General features: G+C 54.8%; 1 protein-coding gene across 2 annotated transcripts in view; it reads right to left on the bottom strand.

Moving 5' to 3' along the window:
* Positions 1-24390, bottom strand: part of IQSEC3 (IQ motif and Sec7 domain ArfGEF 3) — an 86930-nt gene that overhangs the window by 22168 nt on the left and 40372 nt on the right. The window contains exons 3-5 of one of the 2 annotated variants that reach the window (XM_068971147.1): positions 16449-16722; positions 7850-8964; positions 5786-5947 (exon numbers count right to left, since the gene is read on the bottom strand). In XM_068971147.1, coding sequence (XP_068827248.1) covers positions 5786-5947; positions 7850-8964; positions 16449-16722 — 1551 coding nt within the window. Of the gene's footprint in view, positions 1-5785; positions 5948-7849; positions 8965-16448; positions 16723-24390 lie in introns of those variants that run through there. The other variant, XM_068971148.1, reaches the window with a different exon arrangement.

Here is a 24390-nt window from a genome sequence, read left to right as displayed (position 1 = left end):
GAGCAGGAGGCAGGAAGGTGCAGAGCTAAGGGCTCAGGCTGTGGGCCATTCTGCCCGGCTTCAGATCTCAGCGGCTGCTCAGCTCTGTGGGCAAGCAACCCACCTTCTCTGGTACTCAGTTCCTTGACTGGGTGCAGACTCCAGCATTCGCCTCACAGCGCTGCTGGGAAGAAAAAATGTGGCTCTGCACATAAGGTTCTTGGAACCATGCCTGCTGGCACACGATATACATTTGACACACGTGAGCTGCTCACTCTCTCACAGATGGCCCTCCTGAGAAACCCCAGGGTGGGTGTGACACCCAGGATGCCCCTCCAGGAAGTCCCCTTGCACTGAGTAGCTAGTGTCAGCCACCCCTGAGTTATCACACAGGATTGAGAGAGACCCCTCTGGAGCTAGGACCGGAGGGCTCAGGAAAGGAGTGGGCGGTGGGTTTATTCATTTTTTTATAAAAGCCCAATCTCCATGTACCCGTGACCAAGCCAAAGGCAGTCTCAACTCTGGACTTGGAGTTCATTCCACTCTTGAACTTGGAGTTCCAGGGTCTCCATGTACAGGAGTGAGTGATTCTGAAATGCCAGTGACTGTTAACTGTTAAGGAGACTCTCTCATCTGTGTGTGTGTATGTGTGTGTGTGTGTGTGTGTGTGTGTGTGTAGGCAAGGGTGGAGAAAAGGGCACTGGAGAGGCGAGGGCTCAAGGTCATAAAACCCCGACACCCCTGTTAGAAGAGACCTTCTCCTTCCATCCCTCTGAGTGGGAACAGCATCAAGTTTTCAGAGCCACACAAAGCCACCTATCCATGTCTGCCCCAGCCTCTCTCCATCCCCCTCCAGACCCACCAGGGTGGGCATGGGTGCCAGCCTGCTTTCCCCTTGCCTGTGGATCTCCTAAGCAGCAAGACAACCCATCAGAAGCTACACGCAGACAACGCCCAGGACCTTCTGGAGTCGGCCCTTCCCAGCGAAGAGAGGCCAGCGCCTTCCAGCCTGTTGAGTTTGACAGACAATCTGTCTTCATTTCTGAGTGTCCCCAAAGAAGAACAAATCTGTTACATGCTGGCCAACACATTTCCACAGAAATGAAATAATGAAATCTGACTGAAACGTCCTACTCCAGTATCTAACAGAGAACGGAGCAGACGCAGTGCAAGAAGGAATCCCCCAGAGAAACTTTCTCCCCCACCCTGCCCCCCAGGACTGCTCAACCCCCAAACCGCCCCCTCTGCATTCTCCGTGGAACGGACAGATGCCATCCACGTGCGCAGCGATCACACGAGCCAGGAGGGTGGCCGCTGAAAACCCACATGCAACAGCCCCCCCATCCACTGGCCTTCAAACCTGCTGAAGCGAACACTTCAGGAAGGAAATAGAGCAGAGCCAAATTTCCCAGCCATGTGAAAACAGAGAGAGAAGCACTTTCAGTCCCCCAAGAATTCCGACCCCCACTGCCCTCCGGCTCCCACTGCCCTTCCTTCTCAACACCAGCTGGGGGCTTCCTCCAGGCTCAGGGTGGCTCCTCCCTTCCCAAGCAGTGGGACTGAGACCTGCCCTGAGGAGTCTGAGGTTTCCCTGTGTTAGGGGAGGGGCCATGGGGGAGTGAGGAGAGAGGAGGTCTAATGCCCTGGGGTTCTTTTTATGCCCTGTGGTTTTAAATAGAAAATACAGTAACAGAAATAGCTGACATTTTAAAAGAATTTACTAAGCATCAGGCACCGAGTTAAGCACTTCATATCCATTTTAAAATTTAATTCATATGACTGGTTCTATTATCCCCATTTGACAAACGACAAACTTGAGGCTGGTTTCTCCTAAAAAAAAGAGAGAGCCAAAACCCAAAACCTTCCCAGGTAAACACGGGAATGGACATGGCCCTTTGAGCTCAGAATGCCTTCTGTTATTATTCAGTAAAGCCTGGTTGGACACATCCCTTCTTGGAATGGGGCTTCCATGGACTAGCACAGAAAGGGATGTAAAGAGAGGTCAGCTTTTGACAGCACCGAGGGCCTGATTTTGGAGGCAAACATCAGCACCTCTGTGATGCTCAAATGCAGATCAGCGTCAGGGGCAGATTCTATCTGGTGCGGGGCCCCTCCTCTCACCCTGTCCGCCCTCCTCCCAGGCCCTCTCCCTCCCCGCCTCTCCCCTTCCTGTCTGGCTGTATCTTGGAGAGTGCGGTGGCTTGGGCTGTCTCAGTCTCCAAGGGGAGGGGTGATTTACGTCTTTTATTCAGCAAACAGCTTTGTACGGAATGAATGCGATGGGCTGAATGTCACGGGTGGGGGCAGGGAGCAGTGCGGAATCCCAGTGAAGCCTTCCCGGCCAGGACAAAACCAAAACGGCACTGGGTGACTGTCGCTTATGTGTTTCCTCTTGTGGGGGGAAGAAAGGGGCAGGGGATGCTGGCTTGAGCAGCAGGGAGATGCCAGAACTCCCCGGGCCTGGCTGCCCCGCCAGTGCCTGCCTCTTCCTGCCTCTCCATCCTCTTGTCCTCTCCGGGCACCTTGCAGGGGACAAACCAGGCATCCGGGTGATGCAGACTTGGGGGAGGAGCTGCCACGTGCTGGCTGAGTGTGCCAGGGCCTCGGAGCCCAGGGCCTGCATGGCTGCAGAACAAAGCACGTGGGGTGGGGGGCATTCACTGGGGCGGGGGGCATTCACTGGGGCAGAATCCGGGCTCGGCTCTGCTCTCCACCCTCCCCAAGCCCACAGGGCCCACTGGAGGCTCCTGGGCCCTTCGCCTCTCTTTCCACATTCCTCCTCTCATCTCTTCCTGTTGACACCTGGGTCTGTATCTTCCCTGAAGCCATTCCTGTTCTTCCCCTTTCTATACACACACACACACACACACACATACACACACACTGGATACCCAGCTCAGCCTTGGTTCCCTACATACAGTAGGCACTCAATATTTGGTGAATGAGTGGTGAATGGCCATCCTGTTCCCCTGAGTGCCCCTCTGGGTGGCTCTGGCATGGTGACAAAGCACACTTTAGGGCAGAAGATTTTGCATGATGCCAAGGTGTTAAAAGTGCACTAAGGATTGGGGAAGATGATAGATTCACCAGCGGTGCTTGGAGGGATCCAAGCTCACACAGCCCAGCCAACTCTCTTTGCAGGTGAGGAAGCTGAGGCCTGGAGCAGAAGTGACGTGCAAAAGCTCTAGAGCCTGTTAGAAGCAGAGCAGGAGTCAGAGCTGGCCTCTCAGGTCCAGCCATTTCTCCTCTCTCGCCACTGCCCCATCATCTAAGCCTGAGCCCATCCAGCACCCAGCCCAGTCCCCAGCCCTGTGCCCCTCCCGCATAGCAGCTGGTCTGAGTCTCCAGCCCACACACTCAGTCTCCCGGGGAGGATGGGCAATTAAGTTTTCCATGTGCTGCTCAGCACAACCTGGTCTGGAGAAAAACCATGTGTTCCCTGAAGTGCAGGCTGGGGGTTGGGGGGAGCTGAGAGGGGGTGGGTAGGGGGATGGGAAGCAGGTTAGAATTCTGGGGCCAGGCCACATGAGAACTGGAAAGGTGGAAGAGAACGGACGAGGCAGTCAGGGCCTGGAAGTGAAGCTGCCAGCGCTGCCCCAGAGTAGAGGCACAAAGCCGGGTTGCCCCCCAGGTCGTGGGGCAGCTGGAAAGAATGAAGCCATCGGATGTGGCAGCTGCACTTGCTCGTCAGTGGAAAGGGGACAAAGGCAAATGATAAGGCCGGAGAGATGAACCAGAAGGAAAACAGGAGAGGAAAGAGACAGGAAACTGGCTCTTTCTCCTCTTGCGCAGTTCCTCAGAGCGTCCCCTGAGGGGAAGGGAAGCAAGTGCACCTGTGGGTTTGGGCCCCAGGAGGGACGACCAACGGCCCAGAGCCACCGAGTCAGAGGGAGGGAGGGCCATCAGGGATCTCAGCGTCCCTCGGGTGGGCCCCCTCCCTCTCTTCTGACTGCGCTCAGGTCACATCTGCCCCATCGTGGATTTAGGAAGGTGAACGGGATTCCTAAGGCCAGCTGACCTCCCCTCGCAGCCCAACGCCTCCACTCTCTGGGTATGGAAACACAGGCCATGGCCGGAGGGCAGGGGCTGTCCCAAGACACAGCACCAAGGCTGCTCCACAAACAGAAGCCAAGTCGGGGGGTCCAGTGGCTGACTCGGAGCCCCCAGTGCAGAGAGCCAGGGTTCGATCCCTAGTCAGGGAACTAGATTCCATATGCTGCAACTAAGAGTTCACAGGAAATGAAGTGAAGTGAAATTCGCTCAGTCATGTCCAACTCTTTGCAAACCCATGGACTATACATACAGTCCATAGAATTCTCCAGGCCAGAATACTGGAGTGGATAGCCTTTCCCTTCTCCAGGGGATCTTCCCAAGCCAAGGATTGAACCCAGGCCTACTGCATTGCAGGCGGATTCTTTACCAGCTGAGCCACCAGGGAAGCCCAAGAGTTCGCATGCCAAAACTAAAGATCTTGCATGCCATGACTAAGATCCAGCACAGCCAAATAAATAAATGTTTCTTAAAAAAAAAAAAAGAAGCCAGGTCTCTAGCTCCCACCCCAGGGATACTGACAGTGACCCTCTTGCTTCTAAACTTGGAGCAGGAGCCCTAGCCCTCTGTGGTGGGCCTTTGCTGCTCCAAGAACAAGTATAGGAGGAGGGGGTTCTCCCAGGACCCCTGGGGAAACACTTCTGCTGAGTGTGCCCAAGGACAAGGGGGTGGGAGAGAAGTGGGTGACTACAGAGGGGTGACTCTGGAGAGAAAATGAGTTCAGGGAGCCAGCAGAAGAGAGGAAGAGCATGGAGAGAGTCAGGAGGGGAGGTAGGGGTCCAGGGCAGACTTCACAGGGCCTCACCCCCTCTTTGGAGAGGCGAGGTGGCTCCAAGGCCCTGCTCCTGAGCCCCAGGAAATCTGCCCCTGCTGTGAGGCTCACCTACTTACCCACAGCATCATACCCACGAAGTTGAGCTTGAACCAAGTCAGCCCCCTCGCTCCCCACCAAATACCTCATCTATTGGACTTTAAAACAATTTTTTGATTGTGTGATCTTGGTGGTCAATCTATCTTTACGCAATCTTAGTTTCTGGTGGCTCAGTGGTAAAGAATCTGCCTGCCAAGCAGAAGATGGGGGTTCGATTCCTGGGTTGGGAAGATCCCCTGGAGAAGGAAATGGCAACCCACTCCACTATTCTTGCCTGGAAAATCCCATGGGCAGAGGAGTCTGGCAGGCTACAGTCTGTAGGATCTCAAAAGAGTCGGACATGACTTAGTGACATGACTTACACAACATCAAACGTACTTTCTGGCTCTAAAAACCCTAACCCCTTCCTTTCCTGCCCCATGGTTCCTCCACGATATGAAGCGGACGCTCAGGGGCTGGGGGCTGGACAGGCAGCAGCGATGCTGAGGGGTCAGTCCCCCAGGAGGAGATGGCTCCGGCACTGACACAGCCCTCTTCCAGTTTCACTCTCTTGCCTTTTGGTCTCCCTGGACTATTTCTGTGCTAGCCCCACCCCCAGCCCCATCCTCCTCCCCAGTACCTGTGGAAGGAGCACCCTGGCTCAGTAAGCTGCAGGATAACTGGAGAGGAAGCAAGTGATTGGCTAAGGATCATGCGGCTCCTGGCTCCTTTGACCAATCAGGAAGCCCCTAGGGCTGGCGCCAGGACTTCTGGGAATCCACCCAGACTAAAGAGGTCCTGTCTTGCCCTGTGTTCTTCCCTAGCTGAGGTCCCAGGCCATCCAGGAGATCCTGGAGTGTAGAGTGGGCTAGGAGGGCGGGGCGGAGCCCGGAGGCGGGCACTCACTCGAGCACATCGCGGTTGAACTGCTTCTTGCTGTTGCCCAGGAACTCGCCGATCATCTGGCGGCTCAGGCCCTTACGCTGGAGCAGGAAATGGGCCACTCCAATGGGGGTGTCGGGGATGAAGCCTCGAGAGATCAAGAACTGGATGCCCTTGTCTGGGTTTCTGGGGTGGGGTGGGGAAAAGAAGTAGAGAGTGAGGCAAGACAGTCCGTGACTCCTTCCTCCCTTTCTTCCAGCCCAGGGAACCCAGAAGTGCCCGGAGGTAACCAGGTGGAATTCCCAGGAAATGCCACTATTCCTTCTGCTGCAGAGCGCCTCCCTTTCTGAAGGCTCTCTCCCAGCATGCTTCTGAACCTCCCCACCCAGGACAGAGGATGGTGCCGGGCTGGGGAGGGCTGGTCAGAGTGGGTTCCAGAGCAGGTAGAGGGGCATCCTTTCTGTCTTCAAGCCTCAGTCCCACTGGATCTGATCTTCAGGCCCCCAAGCCCTCCTCCCACCTGTATCCTGCTTTCTCTACTCAGGATCCACGCTGGAACCAGGAGGAGGGTGGATTGGGACACAGAGGTGGGATCTCTTACCACATCCCTCTTCCCTGTGCATTGTAGACACAAGAAAGGCCCTGCTCCCCAGGGATTACTTTCCCAGGCTGGAGTCTCTGTGCGTGGGTGTGGGTGTGGGTGTGGGTGCTGGGATTTAAGGTAAATGTGTTCCCAGCCTGGTCTGCAAATCCCTGCTGCTCCCTGAGCTGGGTCTTACTGGTCCAGGAGAAGATAAGGACAGAAATAGAGGGTAAGCCTTTAGACCCGTTTATAGCAGGCTGACATTTTCAGGACAACCAAGCATGTGACTGTTTTTCTAGCAACTCACGTTTATTGAATTTCACAAAAGTATCAGCCCACGACACACTGAGTAAAAACCCAAGCTGATCCTTCAGTACACATCATTTGAGAAGCACTGCCTTGTGGGGTCCAGGCATCTGTGTGGGCCTGGGGAAGCAGGGCTTAGGCTACACTCGTCCCAGTGGCTGCCTGATATAGAAGAAAGAGCACTGGGCTGGGAGGCAGGCAGCTATGACTTCACCCAGCTATGTCGCTTACTAGCTGCTTCACAGTGCTCACCTCACCTCACTGTGTGAGCCCGATTCCTGTTCTATAAAATGGCAATAATAATGCTCTCTCTAAAAATTTGAAGTTTGCAAACATTTTATCTCAGGCAAGCTACTGAATATAAGCTTGAGGCCAGAGGATGTGTGTTGCTCATCTATGTGGTTTCTGGACTGAGCACTCCAAAAGTTGTTGCGGAATGAGCAAACGAACACACAGGTGAATGGTTTCTGCTTAGTCTTCACTGATAGGTGGGAGAGATCCTGTGTTTTCCGGTTCAGGTCTATGAAGGAAGGGGTGAGTGGAGGGTGGAGATGAGTAGGTGTACTTGAAATCTCCCTAGGAAGGGTATGTGTGTTTCCTCTGCTTGCCACCAGCTGTATACCTCTTGGTAGCGAAGAAAGTCTGGCTGGAGGCTCTGAGCTACAGCGGCCATTCATATCTCTGTGTCGACACCCCTGCTCTCTTCTGCTCCACTTCCACTTGCATCATCCTCCCCGCCTGTCCCCCACCCCCCGACCCCTCTCCTGTTCCTTGCACTAGGTCTCTGCTCCCCTGACCTTTCCTCTTTTCATCACTGTTTTTCTTCTCCCATCATCAACCCCATGGGGCTCATATTCCCCGTTTCCCCAACTTCATGTCCCACCTGAGGGATTCCTGCTCCATCCTTACATATTTACCTAATGCTGCATTTTCTTGTAAATATCTCACTTTTCAAAGCCTTGCTTCTTCCAGCAGTACTAGTGGTTAAAGCATAGGTTTGAGGTGTTTTAGCCCTAGTCCTTAAAGTAAATTCATACCAATTAAAAATAAAGTGTGTGTCCCCCACAGTATCTCAAGGACCAGGTGTGGCCCCCAGGGCCCAGGGGAGGCCCCTGGGTCCATGCGGTCCATTCCCAGGAACCTCGCTCAGCGGTAAGCGCAGGTGCCCCCTTTCCCCCCACCTCCCCACCCCGACTTACATGTTGAAGAGGTTGAGGCCAATGCGGTACAGCCGCTTACGTAGGGTGTCGGTGGACAGCGTGGGTGACTTGCAGCTCGCCGGGTTCTCGCAGTGGTAGCGTGGCAAGCTCAGGATCATGGCCTGCAGGGCTTCCTTGGAGGCAGAGGCCGACGCTTCGGAGCCAGACTTGGCTGATTTGGTGGACGTGCTGCTGCTGCTCAGCTGCTCTGAGTTGTCTCCGGCCTCGAGTTCGGCCTCGGTCCCTTTGGCCGCCTCCTCGGTCTCCTCTTCCTCCTCCTCCTCCATCACAGGCCCCGCGGCCACCTGCGAGATGGCGCGCAGGGCCCCGCCGGCCTCCCCCTCTGCGCTCCGGTCTTCAGCGGGCGCGGCCCCCTGGCTGGCACTGGGGGCCTCGGGGCCCTCCGGGGCCTCCTGTGCTCTGGCCTCGCCCTCCTCGGCCTTAACCACCGCGGAATCTGTGGGGACCGGGGCCGTCTGCGCGCCCAGGCAGTTGGCCACCGACAGGGCCGTGGAGGAGGAGACAGAGATGTTCTGGCTGGCGATCTGCACTGTGACGTCCCGGAAGGCCATCATGAGGGTGCTGCCGTGGCCCTGGGGCGGACTGGGGGGCTCAGTGGGCTCGGCCCCGGCCCCCAGGGAGGCGCCCTCGGACTCCCGCGCCTCGCCCTCCAGGCTCGGCGGTCCCGCGCCCGCGTGCAGGGCCCGGTGGATCTGGTAAGCACCGCTCTCCTGCAGGGAGCACATGGTCTTGAGGCTCCAGGTGCTGAGGGCGTCGTCGATGGACTTGGCCAGGGATTGCACCTGCTCGGTGAAGGAGTCCTCCAGCTCGGTGAGCGTGCCCGCAAAGGTGGGCGGCAGGGAGGGCGAGCGCACCAGCGGCAGCCCCGCGAGGCCGCAGCCCTCCAGGAGCGCCCTCTCGGCCGCCAGGCTCTCCGCCGTGGGCGCGCGCGCCTTGCGCAGGGAGATGCGCCGTGGCAGGCGGCTCTCCAGCAGAGAGTTGCGGATCTTCTCAAAGTTCTTGCTGAGCTGGTACTGGCGGAAGGCGGTTTGGATGGTGCAAGCGGCGCGCCGGGACACCAGGTGGCCCCCGTACTTGTGTTCTAGCATTTCAATCTGCAGTGAGGAGAGGCGTGGGAGCGCGGTTAGGGAAAGGATGGGACAGCGCTTTCGGAGACCAGGGCAGGGCGTGACCTGGCTGACCCTTGGCGGGGTTCTGGGAGGGCACAACTAGGCCGGCACTGAGGGGCCAGAGTCTGGAAACTCTGTGCGGTGGTCTCAAATGCTGCCAAGACTCCTAAAGGTGTGGGGTGTAGGATTGGGTTCTAGGGTTGGGGATACCCATGCAAGGGTGGGGCAATGGTAGTAGGTGATTATTTCCATATATTCACATATGGAAGTATTTATCTCTGAAATGCGTGGTATCTTGAATTTGTATTAAAATATTTCATCAAAAAAAGCAGAAGGGTTAGATGAAACAATATTAATTGAAACTGGGTGATGGTTAAATGGGAGTTTATTATACTATTCTTTCTACTTTTGTGTATATTTTAAATAATAGAAAAATGAAGATTAAATAGAAAGGGTAAAAAAACATTGCTGCTACTCCTGTTCACCTGCTTCCTTTCTCAGTATTCATGTCACAAATTGGGGTCGTTCCCTGTTTCTGGGAGCCACATAAGAGTTGGGATTGGGGTTTGAGTATCTCTGTGTTCCCAGTACCGAGCCCAAGGGCTGGCACATGATAGAGCTCAGTAAATGTGAATTTAGTAAAAAGACAGATGGGTGATGGAGGGATATTTCAACAGTGGGAGATCCTCCAGCTACCACGTTCTTCAATTCAGCTCACCTCGGTTCCCAACAATGGGAGCTGTTCCTATCGGGGCAGGGCTTGGTGGGTCTGATGGGGAGGTGGGGTAGGGGATGCTGCCTCATCTGGTGGGTCTGAACCCAGGAAAACTTCAGGCACCGGCCAGTCTGCCTTCCTCCTCTCACCTCAGCTCTCTCCCCACTCCGTGGTCTTGTCTCTCCTTGGGCGCCTAAGCACTCACTTTTTCTCCCTTACCAAAAATCTCTCTGGGGAAAGAACTAGAAGAACATTCTCTCTGAGGTGTGAATGACCAAGAGGGGTTAGCAGTGGTTCTTCCTGGACATTTTTTTTGCATTTAAACAACAGACAAAGACTGGATGAAGGGGATGGGCAAAATGGTAGCACTGTGGCGGGTTCCATCAGTCCTTAGGGAAGCTTAGGAAGTGAGAAAGTATTCCTGGGCTCTGAAACTGTGTCCTGTTGCTAGTCACGCGCCATACACTCCACTTACAGAGTGACATCCCTGAACTAACAATCAGGACTGGTGGCTGGGATCGACAGCTCAAGGCAAGACCATTAGCCCTCCAACTTCCCCCAGGATCACAGAGAGGTAGGGTACAGACAGAAAGGCCAAATTCCATCCCCCAGTACATGGAACCCTTCGACCTGCTTCCTAATCCCACCATAGCGTTCCTCAGTCTGATGATCTCACCATCTCATGCCTTCTTTGTAAGCTTTCTTCATCCGCTAGTCCCTTCTACTTGCATTTCCAGCCTCCAGCCTAGCTTTGGGCCCTTTCCACCAGCCTACAGACCCTCCTAAGTCACCCAGACTGGATCATGACCCTGCTTGACTCCCTCGTTCTGGGGCACTAGCCCACTCTCTATTTTCTACAAACCTACAGGCAGACTCCCCTACCTCCTGTGCCTCAACATGCAAGCGAATGCCAAACCACTAGCCAGCCCCGTGTGCCCCGGCTCCCTGCAACCGCCTCTTGCTCCCACCAGACTTCTGACTCTCCAAAGGATCACCTCAAAGTGAACTTTAATCACTAAATCCCATCCTCAACTCCCTTGCTCCCCAATTTTTCTGCAGCTTTGATACTTTATCCCGTGAAACTCTGTCCTCAGCCTTCCTGACCCAGTCTATCTTGATTTTCCTGTCTCCCTATAGCTCCCAGATCCTGTATTCTGACCACAGGGTCCCTAACCATGCTAGTGATGAGTCATATGCGTGCCCTCTTCCATTCTCCAGGCACATCTTCATGATTTTCCTATGCTGGACATCTTCCTGACTTCCATGTGGGAAGTCTTTAGAGCAGCCCTGGTAGCTGATAATTAACAGCTAATGAAGAGGGAACTGTCTTGGGCAGAGCCCCCATGGCATCTCTATATAGATGTCTCTGGGGCTAATATCCTCTCGCCTCTTGTTTGAGAACCTTGTCTTCTTCCATCGTAACTTCACTGCACTGTGATAGGTGAACAGCAAGCCCATGGGGAAACACCCAGCCCAGACCCACCTCTTCCCTGCTGGCTGACCTTGGACACGTTTCTTAACATCTCTGAATCTGTTTTCTTGTCTGTTAAATGGAGATAATCCTGCTGACTCTGTGATTTCATTCTGTGGTGAGAATTCTTATTTCATATGGTACCTGACACACAGTAGGTCAAAGCTCAATAAGTGGTGGCAATCTGATGGTGAAGTGTTGATTCTGTGACTTTCAAAATCTCCATGCCTAGACTCAACTCAAGACCTACATTTCCAACCGTCCGTTGCTCCCTTTCCCCGAAAGGAACCGGCTCTCAGTGACACCCTTAGTCACGTCACAGCACCCCAGCTCCAAGGCTGTCCAGTCTGGGGGCCTGGCATTTGCCCCTGGGTCCTCCTTTGCCTTATCCTGTGCGTCTGTCAAGCGCAAAGTCCTATAGCGCAGCCCCTCCATACCTTCTGCCATCACTCTGAACTTTCCACCAGACTGTCACCACGTGGGGCGCCCCGGACGCCCCCCTTGGACACTCTGGCGGCGCCCGGTTGCTTCCCTGCTTCCTCCTCCAGCACCACCCACCTTGCGTTACATCCCCCTGAGCAGTGTACCCAGAGAGCAGGGTAAACACGGGTCTTTCAGTCGCTGGCGATCCTTGCCCTAAATAAATATAAACACCCTGTCCTAGCAGGTCTGGGGCTCAGCAGCCTGGCCCTGCCCACCCCGGCCCCTCCTACTACAGCAGGTCCACTGCTCACATGCCAGCCCCACCTCCTGCCCCTGCCCGCACCCCCACATACTGGGCTTTCCTGCCCCAGCACTTGCTCAGCCTTCCCACCTCCACAGCTCCCTCAACCCCCAACCCCCCACACCCCTTCCCACACTGTCACCCCCTCTCCACCCTCAGCTCCCACCTCACCCTCTCCTCCAGGCAAAACCGTCTCCCTTTCTTTCAGTGTCCCTCCCCCAGGAAGCCTCCCAGTCCCCCAACCAGAACGGGTCTCCCCGCCCTGAGTCCCTGGAGAAGGCTGCCTCCTGCTTCTCTGACACTCAGTTTCCCCGCTAATCTTGGTGGTGCCCGTCTAACTCAGGCTCCTCCCTCCCTCCCCCAGACCCCTCCTAGAGCAGAAACTCCTGGAGGCCCTGATGTGTCCTCACTGTCCCCTCCACTGGTGGCCTCAGCCCAGAGCCTGGCCCGGAGCCACTGCTCCTGATGGCCTCTGAATTCAGTCCTAAAATCATCACCTTTTGTTCCCATCATGTCATGTAGCTGGCTTCCCCTCATCCCAGCCTCATCCCTGCTACCCGCCCCCATAGGCAGGACATCATTCTCTGTGGCCACCGCCATCCTGACCTGTGACTGGGGCTTCAACAGCGTTGGCACCCTGAACTAAACTCAACCAGGGGAATGCAGTGCAGGCTGTCTCCTAGATCTGGGCTTGGAGCCAAAGTCTGCACCACTCCAGCCCCCGCCCCATGTGTGTTCCCCTTCCCCATACCCACAGGCCTGGGGGACACTACAGTGCCCCTTGTCAGCAGCAGTGCCCCAGCCAGGCCCTCTCGCCTGGAATTCTGGACTGGCTGATGGAGCAGGCCAGGCAGGTTGGTGAACTAGGAGAATAGCACTGTCCAGGATCCCTTCCAGCCCCAAAACTACAGGATGTGAGTGACTCGTGAGGACCACAGGAGCAGAATACTAAATCCCAGATCTCAAAAAAACCTGAGATGGAGTCAGGCCCTGACCCAGGCTTCATGCCCCTCTCCATCCCCTTCAGGTCACTGAGCTGTGACCTCCCTCTCTTCACCTTTTGAGCATCTTCTCACGCCAGGTGCTGTGTGGGCATCAGGGATATCGTGATGGACATCTTGGCCCTGCCTTCAAGGAGAAGCCAAGCAAACAGGACTGGTGATCCAGGGCTGGAGGGCCATGTCAGGGAGCACCAGAGTGCCTTGGGGACACTGAGAAGGGGCCTCCACCATAGTCTTGGGAGAGCTGCGGTGGAGAAGGAAGGCACAGGGAAGTCCTGAAGCAAGAGAAGGAGTGCGGGTGGACCAGTGCAGGAGTGGGGGGCAGGGCATAGAAATGCTAGCAACTGAGGCAAAGGGCTATAGGCGGCAACCAAGGCCCGGGGAAGGGAAGGAACTTGTCTAAGGTCACACAGTTCATCTGCACAAGAGAGAGCTGTGGAATTCCATCTTTTGTAAACATATGCCATGTTTTCAGTCTCTCTGCCCCAACTCCTCGGTCACTTTTTGCCAGTATTCTTGCCTGGAGAATCCCATGGACAGAGGAGCCTGGCAGGCTACAGTCCATGGGGTTGCAAATAGCCAGACGCAGCTGAGCGACTGACGCTCCCACCCCTAGCCTGTGCTTGGCCTGGAGGGTTCCCTGGGCCAGAGGAGGGGGGCCATTCCCCAGGACAGGAGGACCCGGCTGCACCCCTACCAGCCCTCATCTTTCCTGCCCCACCTCTGCCCTCCTGACATGCAAGCCCATCTACTAGAACTACACCCACGTGAAAAAGGTCCACGGTGCCTGCTAGAACCCCACACGACTCTCCACAGCCCCTAGTCAGTGAGAAGTAAACTAATTCCCTGCCCAGGCCAAGGCACGTTTCTTTTGGTGTTACTAACAGGCCACTCCTTCAATTGAATGGTAATCTCTTCGGGGAGCAGGGAGGGACCATGTTTTTTTCTTTTGGGTATCCCACTTCCTCATTGCTTTGCTCATCAGAGTTATTTAAAATATATTCACTCGATGAGCTCTTACTCTGTCCAAGACCCTCTGCTGGATGCTGGGCGATGGGTGCACAGATGAACAGGAGATGGTCTCTGTCCTCAGGGAACGGAGAGGACACTCTCATCTGGCCAGCTGACCACACCATCACACCGTGCCTCTCCAGACAGGCTGCCTCCCGGCCCCTGCTTGGGCATTCCCTACCCCCGAAGCAGGACCTGCTACATTTTTAGCGGCTCTTATTGTTAGTTAAGCTAAAAAAAAAAAAGGCAATAAAAAAAGAAAATAAAACCTTCCTCTCCTTTAAGTTTAATGCACTAGTACCACTATTTTTATTTTGTTTTTTAGAAAACATTTTATTTTTTGGTCCCGGCATGTGGGATCACTGTTCCCCTGGGATCAAACCCATGCCCCCTACATTGGAAGCAGGGAGACTTAAAGGCTGGACTGCCAGACAAGTACCACTATTTTTACCTGGAATGATAGAAAATAATCTGATCCAGCTAATTCACATTCAGCTCTTCCATGTTTAAAGCTAGTCTTCATGTCTACAATTTCCCCATGTAACCCTGTGGATGGGTGTATGCTAAGTCACTTCAGTCGTGTCCGACTCTTTGCAACTGTAGCCCCATGGACAGTAGCCCCCAGGTCCTCTGTCCTTTGGATTCTCCAGGCAAGAATACTGGAGTGAGTTGCCATGTCTTTCTCCATCATATGACCCCAGCCAATTTGTTTTCTTTTTTGGAAGAACCTCAGCACCTCAGGGTTCTCTTTGTTACCTCTTAAAAGAAGCCCCTAGAACCAGATAGCCTGGCCGGTACCCAGTGCAGCTCCAGGCAGCTGCCTCCTTTCTGTTGCTGTTCAGTTGCTCGGTCGTGTCTGACTCTCAGCGACCACATGGACTGCAGCACGCCAGGCTCCTCTCACTGGGGGTTTTATCTACATGTCTGTGAAGGCCTCTGGGCCCACTTCTCTGGCAGCGGCTTCACTGGCTGTGGATTTATCTTGAGCTTGAAGTCAACTCAAGCCCTAAGGCCTCTTGCCCAGGACCAAGCTTGCTCGTTTTGTAACAGTGCTGTGGAATTTTCTAAGCTAAGAACAGAACTTGAGATTTTTCCCTCTTTCACTTTACATTTTCTGTTTAACCACATTTCTGTCCTAATTAGATTTTTTAAAATCTGGGATTCTGTTATCAAGGTATGAGCTGTCCCCATTAGGCTCTGCATCAGTCCCTTTTCAGAATGGTTGAATAGGGCAGGAACAAGGACAGTCCCTACTCAATCACCTTGGAATTGGTGCTGATAAAAAAAAAAACATTGTTTTTTATAATTCCATTTGAGAACACCCACCTGACTATATTGTCAACTAACCCACTTCCTATCCCATCCACATAGATATCACAGGAGATTTTGTAAATACCTTACTAAAAGCCCTGTGGTGCATCATGGGCAGCTGGTCCCTGACCCAGGGTAACAGCTTGGCATCCATGCTCAAAGGAAGGAGTGTGTCTGGCTGGGCTCAACTGGGCTCAACCCAGTCTTAGTGACTTCTCTACTAGCTTCGCTTCCAAAACTGTCCATCAGGTTAAGGAATGGTTCTTTAGAACCTACACATTTTAGAGCTAGAAGGGACGTCAGTGACGATTCAAGGTATAATTCCCAGTTTTGCTGATGAGGAAACCAACACCCAGAGTGCTTAACTGGTGTCTCCCAAAGTCACAGAGGAATTGGAACAAGAACACACAGTGAATCCCACACGTGTGGCTCCAAGCTCAACGCTCTTCCTCAAAAATCCTGTCATAAAGTCTGTGTCTAAGCATGTTCACACACACACACACACACACACACACACACACACACACATTTCCTTTCAGTTCTCTTACTTTTCCACCAAAACAACTGTGCCATTGTCATTTGGGGGGTGTCAACGGGGACCCCATGACTGACTATTTTTCTTGCTGCCTCACAGAATGGAAGATGGAGACCCAGAACCCCTCAGTGAAGTTTGTTTTCCAACAGGGAGGCTTTCGTTGTTCAGTCGCTAAGTCTTGTCCAACTCTGCGACCCCACAAACTGCAGCGTTCCAGGGCTCCCTGGTCCTTCACTTGGACTCTCCCAATCTGGGCTAATCCCGGGAATCTTTAGTCTACCTGGAGGACACCACTGTCTTCAAACCTCATTTGAGCCTGTGTGTGCCTGAGCAAGGAGCTCGCCCCTTGAGTGGGCAGGTAGGCTGGGCATCTCTTTGGAGCAGGGTTGAGGGTGGGGGCTTCACCTGCCTGGAAGTGTGTGGGCCACTGGGCTTCCTGCAGTGGTAAGAGGGGCAGAGCCCTGGACACACTGCCTGTGGGCTAGGCACTGCACGGGTGACCCCTGCCGCTGGCAAGGCTGGTTGCAAGAAGAGCTGGCTGTAGGGAGGGGCAGTTACCCCTTTCAGCTGGGAGAACTAGCGGCCAAGAGGTGGGCCTGCAGCACAGGCGGCCCAGACAGGGACATCCCTGGGACCCTGGACAGCGCCCAAGTCAGGGCCCTTCACCACCCTTCCCGCCCCGCCTCGGAGGCCCTGGGTACCTGTTTATTCTTTAGGTCAAGGGAGATTTCGTAATCGGAGGCGGCAGGGGCGCGGGAGCAGAGCGCCGTCGCCAGGGCAGGCTGCTGCCGGCCAGGGGAGGCCGCGCGGTGGGGGCCGGCCCGCGGGGAGGCGCCCCCCGCCCCCGGCCGCTCCTCCTCCTCCTGCAGCTGCTGGGCTTGAGCCTTCGGGGCATGGGCACTGGGTCTGCCGGCCACCGCCGCCGCCGCCACGGAGTCCTCCGTGCCCCCACCGGCCTGGGCGCAGGCGCCGTCACTGTGAACGAAAGGCAACGGTGCTCGGTTGGGGGGAGGGGGCGGAGTGCATGTGGGTAAGGGGAGGGGGGCTGGGGCCCTCGGGCAGCTGTGGGCCTGTGGAGGGGCTGGTGGGGGCCTCCGGCAGTCTTCATTAGGGTGGGGCTCTCTGGGTGTGCAAGAACTCCAGGCCAGGAGGAGAGCCTGGGCTTGGGAAGGGTCCCCGAGGGGCAGAGAGAGGGGCTCGGGAACTTGCTTAGACGTAATATGTGTGCTGTGTTGTGCTTAGTCGCTCAGTCATGTCCGACTGTTTGTGACCCACAGACGGTACTGGCCAGGCTCCTCTGTCCTTGGGGATTCTCCAGGCAAGAAGACTGGAGTGGGTTGCCATGCCCTCCTCCAGGGGATCTTCCCAACCCAGGGACTGAACCCAGGTCTCCCTCATTGCAGGCAGATTCTTTACTGTCTGAGCCACCAGGGAAGCCCAAGGGTAGGCTACCCGGTTCCGATCTGGGTCCTGTCTCTTATTAGCTGTTACTTAACAGCTAAGCGGGTTACTTAACCTCACTTCCTGTTTCCCCATCTATAAAATGTTGTTTAGTCACCCAGTCATGTCCCACTCTTTGTGACCCCATGGACTGCAGCCCGCCCGGCTTCCCTGTCCTCCACTGTCTCCCGGAGCTTACTCAAACACAAGTCCATTGAGTCGGTGATGCCATCCAACCATCTCACCCTCTGTCGTCCCCTTCTCTTGCCTTCCATCTTTCCCAGCATCGAGGCCTTTTCCAATGAGTCTGCTCTTCGCATCAGGTATAAAGTGGGAATAATAATGGAACCTACCTCACTGGGATGTTGGAAGGCTTAAGTGAGTTAGAGAGTTCTTAAGGCAGGGTCTGGCTCCTGCTGCCTGCTCAGTGTGTGTTAACTACCATAGTTATCAGTGGTCTGCTTTCCGGCCAGTGGCTGAAGCAGCTGAGAGGAAGCTGACCCCCGCTGAACCAGCTCCGTCTTTTAGATGGCAGACATGAGGCTGGGGGAGGAGTGATGCTTCTAGATGGATTCGCTGCCCCTCCCCAGCCCCTCTCTCTCCGGTGGAACCATGGACAGGAGCCATAGCTGCTGCCCACATGCCACCGTCTGAGACGACACTCAGGCTGCTCCCCTCCCCGGCCAGCCTCCGAGTTCTGCCCCTCCCCCAGGCCCCATGCATGGAGAGCCCTCTCCAGCATGAAGCCTTCCTGGTGGTTCCAGCTTCCAGGCTCCATCTGTGAGAACCCCAGAGGGTCACCACCTGCCTCACAGAGGAGCTTCTCAGCTCACGGTGAGGGCTCCAGTGCAGCCCCCTCCCTTGTGGCTTTGGTCAAGTTGCTTTTTCTCTGAGCCTTGGTTTCCCCATCAGTACATGGGAGGCGCTGGTACCTGCCCTACAGGGTCCCTGGGAGGTGGAAAGGAGTCAGCACGTTGAGGGGTTCGTGCAGTACCTGGCACAGACTGAGTGCTCCAGAAACGTTAGCTTCTCTTTCCCCATCTCTCCACCCCACCCCCCATTTCCCACAAGCCTGAGGCTTGTATTCTGTTTGATCCCCTTCCCCCCAGTTGGTGAGGGCTCTGCAAAAACTTGAAGGATGAATTGAAGAGAACCCAAGACCCCTGACACAGCCTCTGCAGTAGACAGGTACCCTAAGGTTATCTAGCCCATCTTTCTCATCTCCTTTTTTCACAGATGAGGAGTGGGGGCCCAGGGAGGTGGGCTGGCTCTGGTTGGAGGGCCAGGCAACCTTGGGATTGATTTCTTCCAAGGCTTTGTCCCACGTAAGATGCCCCAAATCGTGCCAGAGGGACTGCTTCCTTTTGCTTCCGCCTAACTTTGAAGCCTCCTAGTGCTAAAATAACCAAGGGTGAAAAGTCTGTCTTCATTCAAGTCCTCCCAGCACTCCCCTGCACCCCATCCCCGCCCTCAAACACAGATAAAGAAAAGTTCACTGGCCGCCCTAGCAACCAGGAGCCTGACTCCCTGCCTCTGCATAATTCTTTGCTTCGTCATTTTCCCTGTGGCCACTAATCAAGCTGTATAGTTGGATGAGCGCTAAGTACTGGGTTTTTTCACTGGTATCACCAGGAAGTTCTCTGTAAGGTCTAACTTTTCTTGAGATAGAACACGCCCATTTTTCCCGAACGGTCACATGTGCTGTGCTGTGCTCTGTCGCTCAGTCATGTCAGACTCTTTGCGACCCCAAGGACTGTAGCCCGCCAGGCTCCTCTCTCCATGGGATTTCTCCAGGCAAGAATACTGGAGTGAGTTGCCATGCTCTCCTCCAGGGGATCTTCCCCACCCAGGAATCAAACCAGGGTCTCCTGCATTGCAGGCGGATTCTTTACCAACTGAGCTACTAGGGAAGCCCCAGGGTCACATGGAAAAGCCCCAGGGTCACTTTCCTCCCTAGCACAACCTGCCTCCAGGGGGCAGAATGCGCTCTCACCCTGGACTCTGGACTGTCCTTGGTGATGATGCCCAAGGCTTCTTCACCCCAGGTTTTCAAGACGCATGACATTAGGCCTATATGCATCCAGGGGCCAAGGCCACCCATGGAGGTTTTTCCACACAGGAGATCATAAGATTTGAGTATGGGATGTAAAAGTCTTTGAGAACTTGGGGGACCAAGCAGCTGCTTGGAGGAACACTCCATGCCCAGAGGACCAGAATGATCTATGTGTTGAAGCTCTGCATTGCATCAGGGAAAGGTCACTCATGTGGGGCACTGGCTTGTGCTTAGAGGGCTTCTAGGTGCCCACTGCGCATGCCTGGTCCTGGCACATCTTGGATTCCTCGAGGTTCCAGCAACCACCCAGCTGTCCATCATCTCAGCTACCAGAGTTGACTTCCTAAAGTGCAGATGCTCAAAACCCAGCAGTGACTTCCTGGTACTGCCAGATATAGTTCAAGGGCGTTCGTGATTTCACCCGAATCTCCTTGCCCAGACTCATCTCCGGGAGTGACCTGGCCACTCTATCTGCTGAGTGTTAGTCGCTCAGTGTTAGTCTGACTCTTCGCAACCCTGTGAACTATAGCCTGCCAGGCTCTTCTGTCTATGAGATTCTCCAGGCAAGAATACTAGAGTGGGTAGCCATTCCCTTCTCCAGCGGATCTTCCCAACCCAGGGATAACCCAAGTCTCCTGCATTGCAGGCAGATTCTTTACCATCTAAGCCACCTGGAAACTTTCCTCAAATCTGCTGCACCCCCTCAGACCACCATGCCTGTACCATCATTTCCTCCTGCCTAAAATGCCTTATCTTTTCTCTGCCTTGACAACTCTTTCAGAACTCATTCATTGTTCCAGGAAGAGTCCGCCCTCCAATGTGCTCCAGTGGTTCTTGGCACTTGCCTCTATTTCATAACTGACCACTCTGTGCCTGATTCACTGATGTGTCTCTCTCCTCCACCAGACAGTGCCATGTACAGCTTATCATAGGTGCTTATCACCTAGGCTGGCTTATAAGACATGTTTAGGAAATGTTAAATGGATAGAGGGATGGAGGGGTGGATGGGTGGATGGATGGATGGATGGAGGTAAATGGATGGGTGGATGGATAGCGTTTAATCTCTCACCCTTTCCCAAGAGCAGAGATACTGTGGTGAGGTTGGTGACACAGCCCCAGACCCTTCTTCAAGGACTGATTTCCTGTCCAGCCCTGGGGCTGCTATTGAGGCTTGCCTTCAGCTGTCAGCTCCCCCAGCTCCTTCTGGGACTATCTGAGCTGCAGTGAGCTCCTGGGCCCAAAGTCATGTTTTCCCCAGGGCAGTCTACATCCAGTGGCCGACAGTGGTTATAAAGGTTCAGCCATGTGATCCAGTCTGGATCTGAAAGGTCATGCTCCCTGCAGAGCTCGCTATGGGATTAGCCCAGGCTCCTAGTGGACATCTGTTACAGGTTAACCTCTCCCTGCCCCGCGCTATGCTCCGGCCCTCCCCCCAGGTGTGTTGACCCTAAGCATCCTCTAGTCAACATCCAGCACACTAGATTCAGAGTCTGTTTCCCAGAGACACCAATGAACGATGAGCACCCAACCAGCAATGGGCACCCAGCTTCTCTTTTTCCTTCCTTTTTCTTGTCAGCCACAATTACCCTGCTCTCCCTGCTCCCAGGCCTGTAAAACTTTTCTGGGCTCCAGACACCTTTGATAAAGACTCTGGGCTCTCTTCCCAGAAAACGGGCATGCTTTCATACGTGCCGAGTCCTACCTCCATACTCATAGGCTTTACAGACTCCGTGGATCAAGCTGAAAGCACTATTCTGGGGGGGATGGTCATGGGTTTCATCCATGTGCTGAGGACTGCGCCAAGCACTGAGGGCTGGTGCCAAGAGCTGTAGGCAGCTCAGCTCTGGTCATACAGAAAGAAAATGTCAGGGTTCACACGCCACTGGGCTTTCAGACGCCGGCCACTCTTCCCTCAACACTGATGGGTCCTCGCTCACGGGTCAGAAGGCTTGAGTGGAGGGAGCCCCTGTTCTCTGACTCACTGATTTCAAGCAAGATATATTTATTCTGCACCTCAGTTTTCCGATTTGCAAAATGGGGGTATGAATATCTCCTTTCCAGGAGAGTGATGAAGATGAGGTTGACCTCCTATATTGGTGTGCTGGGAAAATGCATCCCTGAGAAGGATGAGGGGGTAGAGAGGGCGGCCGTGCAGCCCCTGCCAGGAGCTAGTCCTGGCGGTGGTGTCCCCCCTGGGCTCCCAGGCAGACCCTGCCCGCCACCAGAAGCTCAGGGCCCGGGAGCTGCATAAGAATCCACCTGCCAATGCAGGGGACATGGGTTTGATCCCTACTCCAGGAAGATCCCACGTGCCCTGGAGCAGCTAAGCCCATGCATCACAGCTACTGAAGCCCCTGAGCCCTAGAGCCTGCGCTCCACAAGCGAAGCCCCCGCAGTGAGAGCCCAAGGTCCGCAACTAGAGGGTAGCCCGCGCGAAGCAACGAAGACCGAGCAGCCAAAAATTAATTAATCAATTAATAAAAGAGCCCTGTGAGGGGGCCAGGGAGGACTTCAGGGGAGGGAGCACCAGGCCCATGCTTGTCCGGTCTGCTAGAGATTGGCTTGGGATGTGGTCCTGGCACAAAGGCAGAGAAAGGGATGAGGGGAAGCCTGAGGCATGTTGATGGGGGGTTTGAGGACAGGGCGGGGAGGGAGGGACGGAGGGCCACTTTCCCCTCCAAGCAGTGGCCAGAGCAGCAGTTCCTGAGACCCAGGCAGAAGTGTTTTGAAGGCTGGAGGACTCCTTGGGCGGCAAGGTTCCCCCAGAGGGCCTGGCCAATTGCACTAGATTATCCTGGCTCCGCCAGCCTTTCTGAAAGCCCTTCTGGGACAAAGAAACCAGGCATTTTCCAGACAAAAGCTAACAAAACGCCTCACATCTCAAGATTTTTCAGCCTTTACTAAAACACTCCTTTCTCTCTCTTGCCTGAATCGATAAAGTGATCTTCGATGGTTAGAATAAAGGCTGAGCAAGGGGAGTCAAGTGTCCTTGGTGGGGGAGGGTCCCAGATGGTGCTGGGGAGGGGTTGCAGTGAATAGAGGGCCAGCGTCCTGAAACAAATTCACCCTGTGCTGATTCCAAGCACAGGCTGGAAAATGCCGCCCGTGGTGATGGAGAGCCCTGGGCCCCAGGCAGGGTCTGACTGCCTCTGCCAGCCGCGCTAGCTGTAACCGTAGGCACATGGCTTCCCTGCACCTTGGACTGCTCATCATAAGATGGACAGTTTGAGCAAAAGGCTCTGACAACAGGAAGGAAGGAGAGGCCAGCTTCCTCCCTCTCCCTTTCCCTCCACAGGGCCCGGGCCCACACCCTGCACCTTCCTGTTCACGTCCACACCCCCCTGGCCTCCATCCCCAGGGACATGGTGAAGGCCTCCCTGCCTTCCTCTCTGCCCTGACCACCGTCATCCACACTGGAAGCCGGGGCCTGCAGGAGGAGGCCCTGGAGGAGGGCAGCTGGGTCTTCCCTGCTGTCCACTTGCAGAGGCCGCCCTTCCTCCAACGGACCCCGAGAGAGTAAGTTACTCCCTCTCCTGTCTGCTCAGTGGAGACTCCAGGATTTGGCTGCACAACTGTTCCAGAAGAGTCTGGAAGGGCTGGTTTGTCTGGAGGGGTTTCCTGTTGAAGGCATCACAGCCCTCTGGGCCTATGTCCTCCACAGAACCAAGCCCAGGGTGCCACTCAGGGTGGGCCCCTGAGTCCAGTGTGGAAACTGTCTCTGCATCATAGCCCCTCACGGTGAGATGCCAGCACCTGGTGCCCACTGGGGAGGAGGTCTACATCTAGAAGTTTCCTCAGGATATCTTCCACACAGACTCACAGGCTGGGCCACACCAGTGATGCGATCTTATTGCCACTGGAAGCCTAATATTTTTGAGTGTTTTATTTCCTCCCCAATAGGTGTGGATCTGGTAGCAAAATCAAGCTCTCAGGACACCCTCCAAGCTCACTGCCTGACACACTGCACACAGTCACAAGCCTGGCCTTCTCTGAGCCTGAGGACACACCTCGGGCTTTCTCCTGTGTCTGCCCAACCCCCTCCCAGAAGCTAGTTCCCTGCCCCTAGGATGATGCTCCAGAAACATGGCCTGCAGTCTGTCTTGACATACCCCACCGTCACCTGACGGCTGCACTGAGTAGTTCTGTTTAGTCGCTCATTTGTGTCCGACTCTTTGTGACCCCATGGACTGTAGCCCGCCAGGCTCCTCTGTCCATGGGATTCTCTAGGCAAGAACACTGGAGTGGGTAGCCATTTCCTTCTCCAGGGGATCTTCCTGACCCAGGGATGGAACCCAGGTCTCCTGCATTGCAGGCAGGTTCTTTACCATCTGAGCTATACGGAAGCCCACGGATTTCCTGGGTCATCTCCAAAGCTGTTTGGGTGAAAAGGGAAGCAGGACACAAAAGCTTTGGGAGGAAGCCCCAGAGCTCCCACTGTGGGAAGCCAGCCCCGCACTCCAAGCAGGGCAGGGGTCAGCCCCAGGCCACAAACCTGTCCTTGCGGGGGCTAAAGTGTCTCCTCCTCTTAGGACAGAAGGAGGCCAGACTGTCAGCTGGTGCGATTTGCCTGATAAAATGCCTGTACACTTAATCACAGCCTCACTGCACTGTGACAGCCCGGTGCTCGGTTAAATCATTTCCTCTCCTGCCCTGACATCTAGAAAATCTGCTCTCAGGGCCCGCTGGTCCTGCTTGATTGGCATTCATCAGGGCTTTTAGCTCCTTTGATCTCTTCCCCCAGCTGGTCTCTCAGTTCTGAGTCCCTCACCCTTGCTCTCTCTCTCCAGTCTCCATGTATCAGGGCCAGGCTGGAGTAGAAACATCTGAACATGGCCCCCTCCTCCCTGCCAGTTGCCTGCCGTCCAGAGGAGGAGCCGGGCCCTCTCCCTGGAGGGAACAGCTCAGCAACCGAGAGCAAGACCCAGAGTTGTGTGCCTCCTTCCTCTTGCTGTACTAGAGTCTCTGCTGCAGGGACCTCATCTGCTGAAAGCGTTGGCCCATTCTAAGTACTTCCCAGTCATGCCTGAGCCTTCTCCTGGATCTCCTAGATCTCAGCTGATTTCTCCCTTTCTGCTCTTAAAAAATCCAGTTTTATAACAGCTAGCATCAGGAATTCCCAATGAATATGACTCTGAGCTCCCAGTACAGGG

The sequence above is a fragment of the Capricornis sumatraensis genome, chromosome 4, assembly GCF_032405125.1.
Source record: "Capricornis sumatraensis isolate serow.1 chromosome 4, serow.2, whole genome shotgun sequence".
Classification (NCBI taxonomy): Eukaryota; Metazoa; Chordata; class Mammalia; order Artiodactyla; family Bovidae; genus Capricornis; species Capricornis sumatraensis.
The sequence above is the reverse complement of the archived record's forward strand: the minus strand, read 5'-3'. Positions and strand labels throughout refer to the sequence as shown.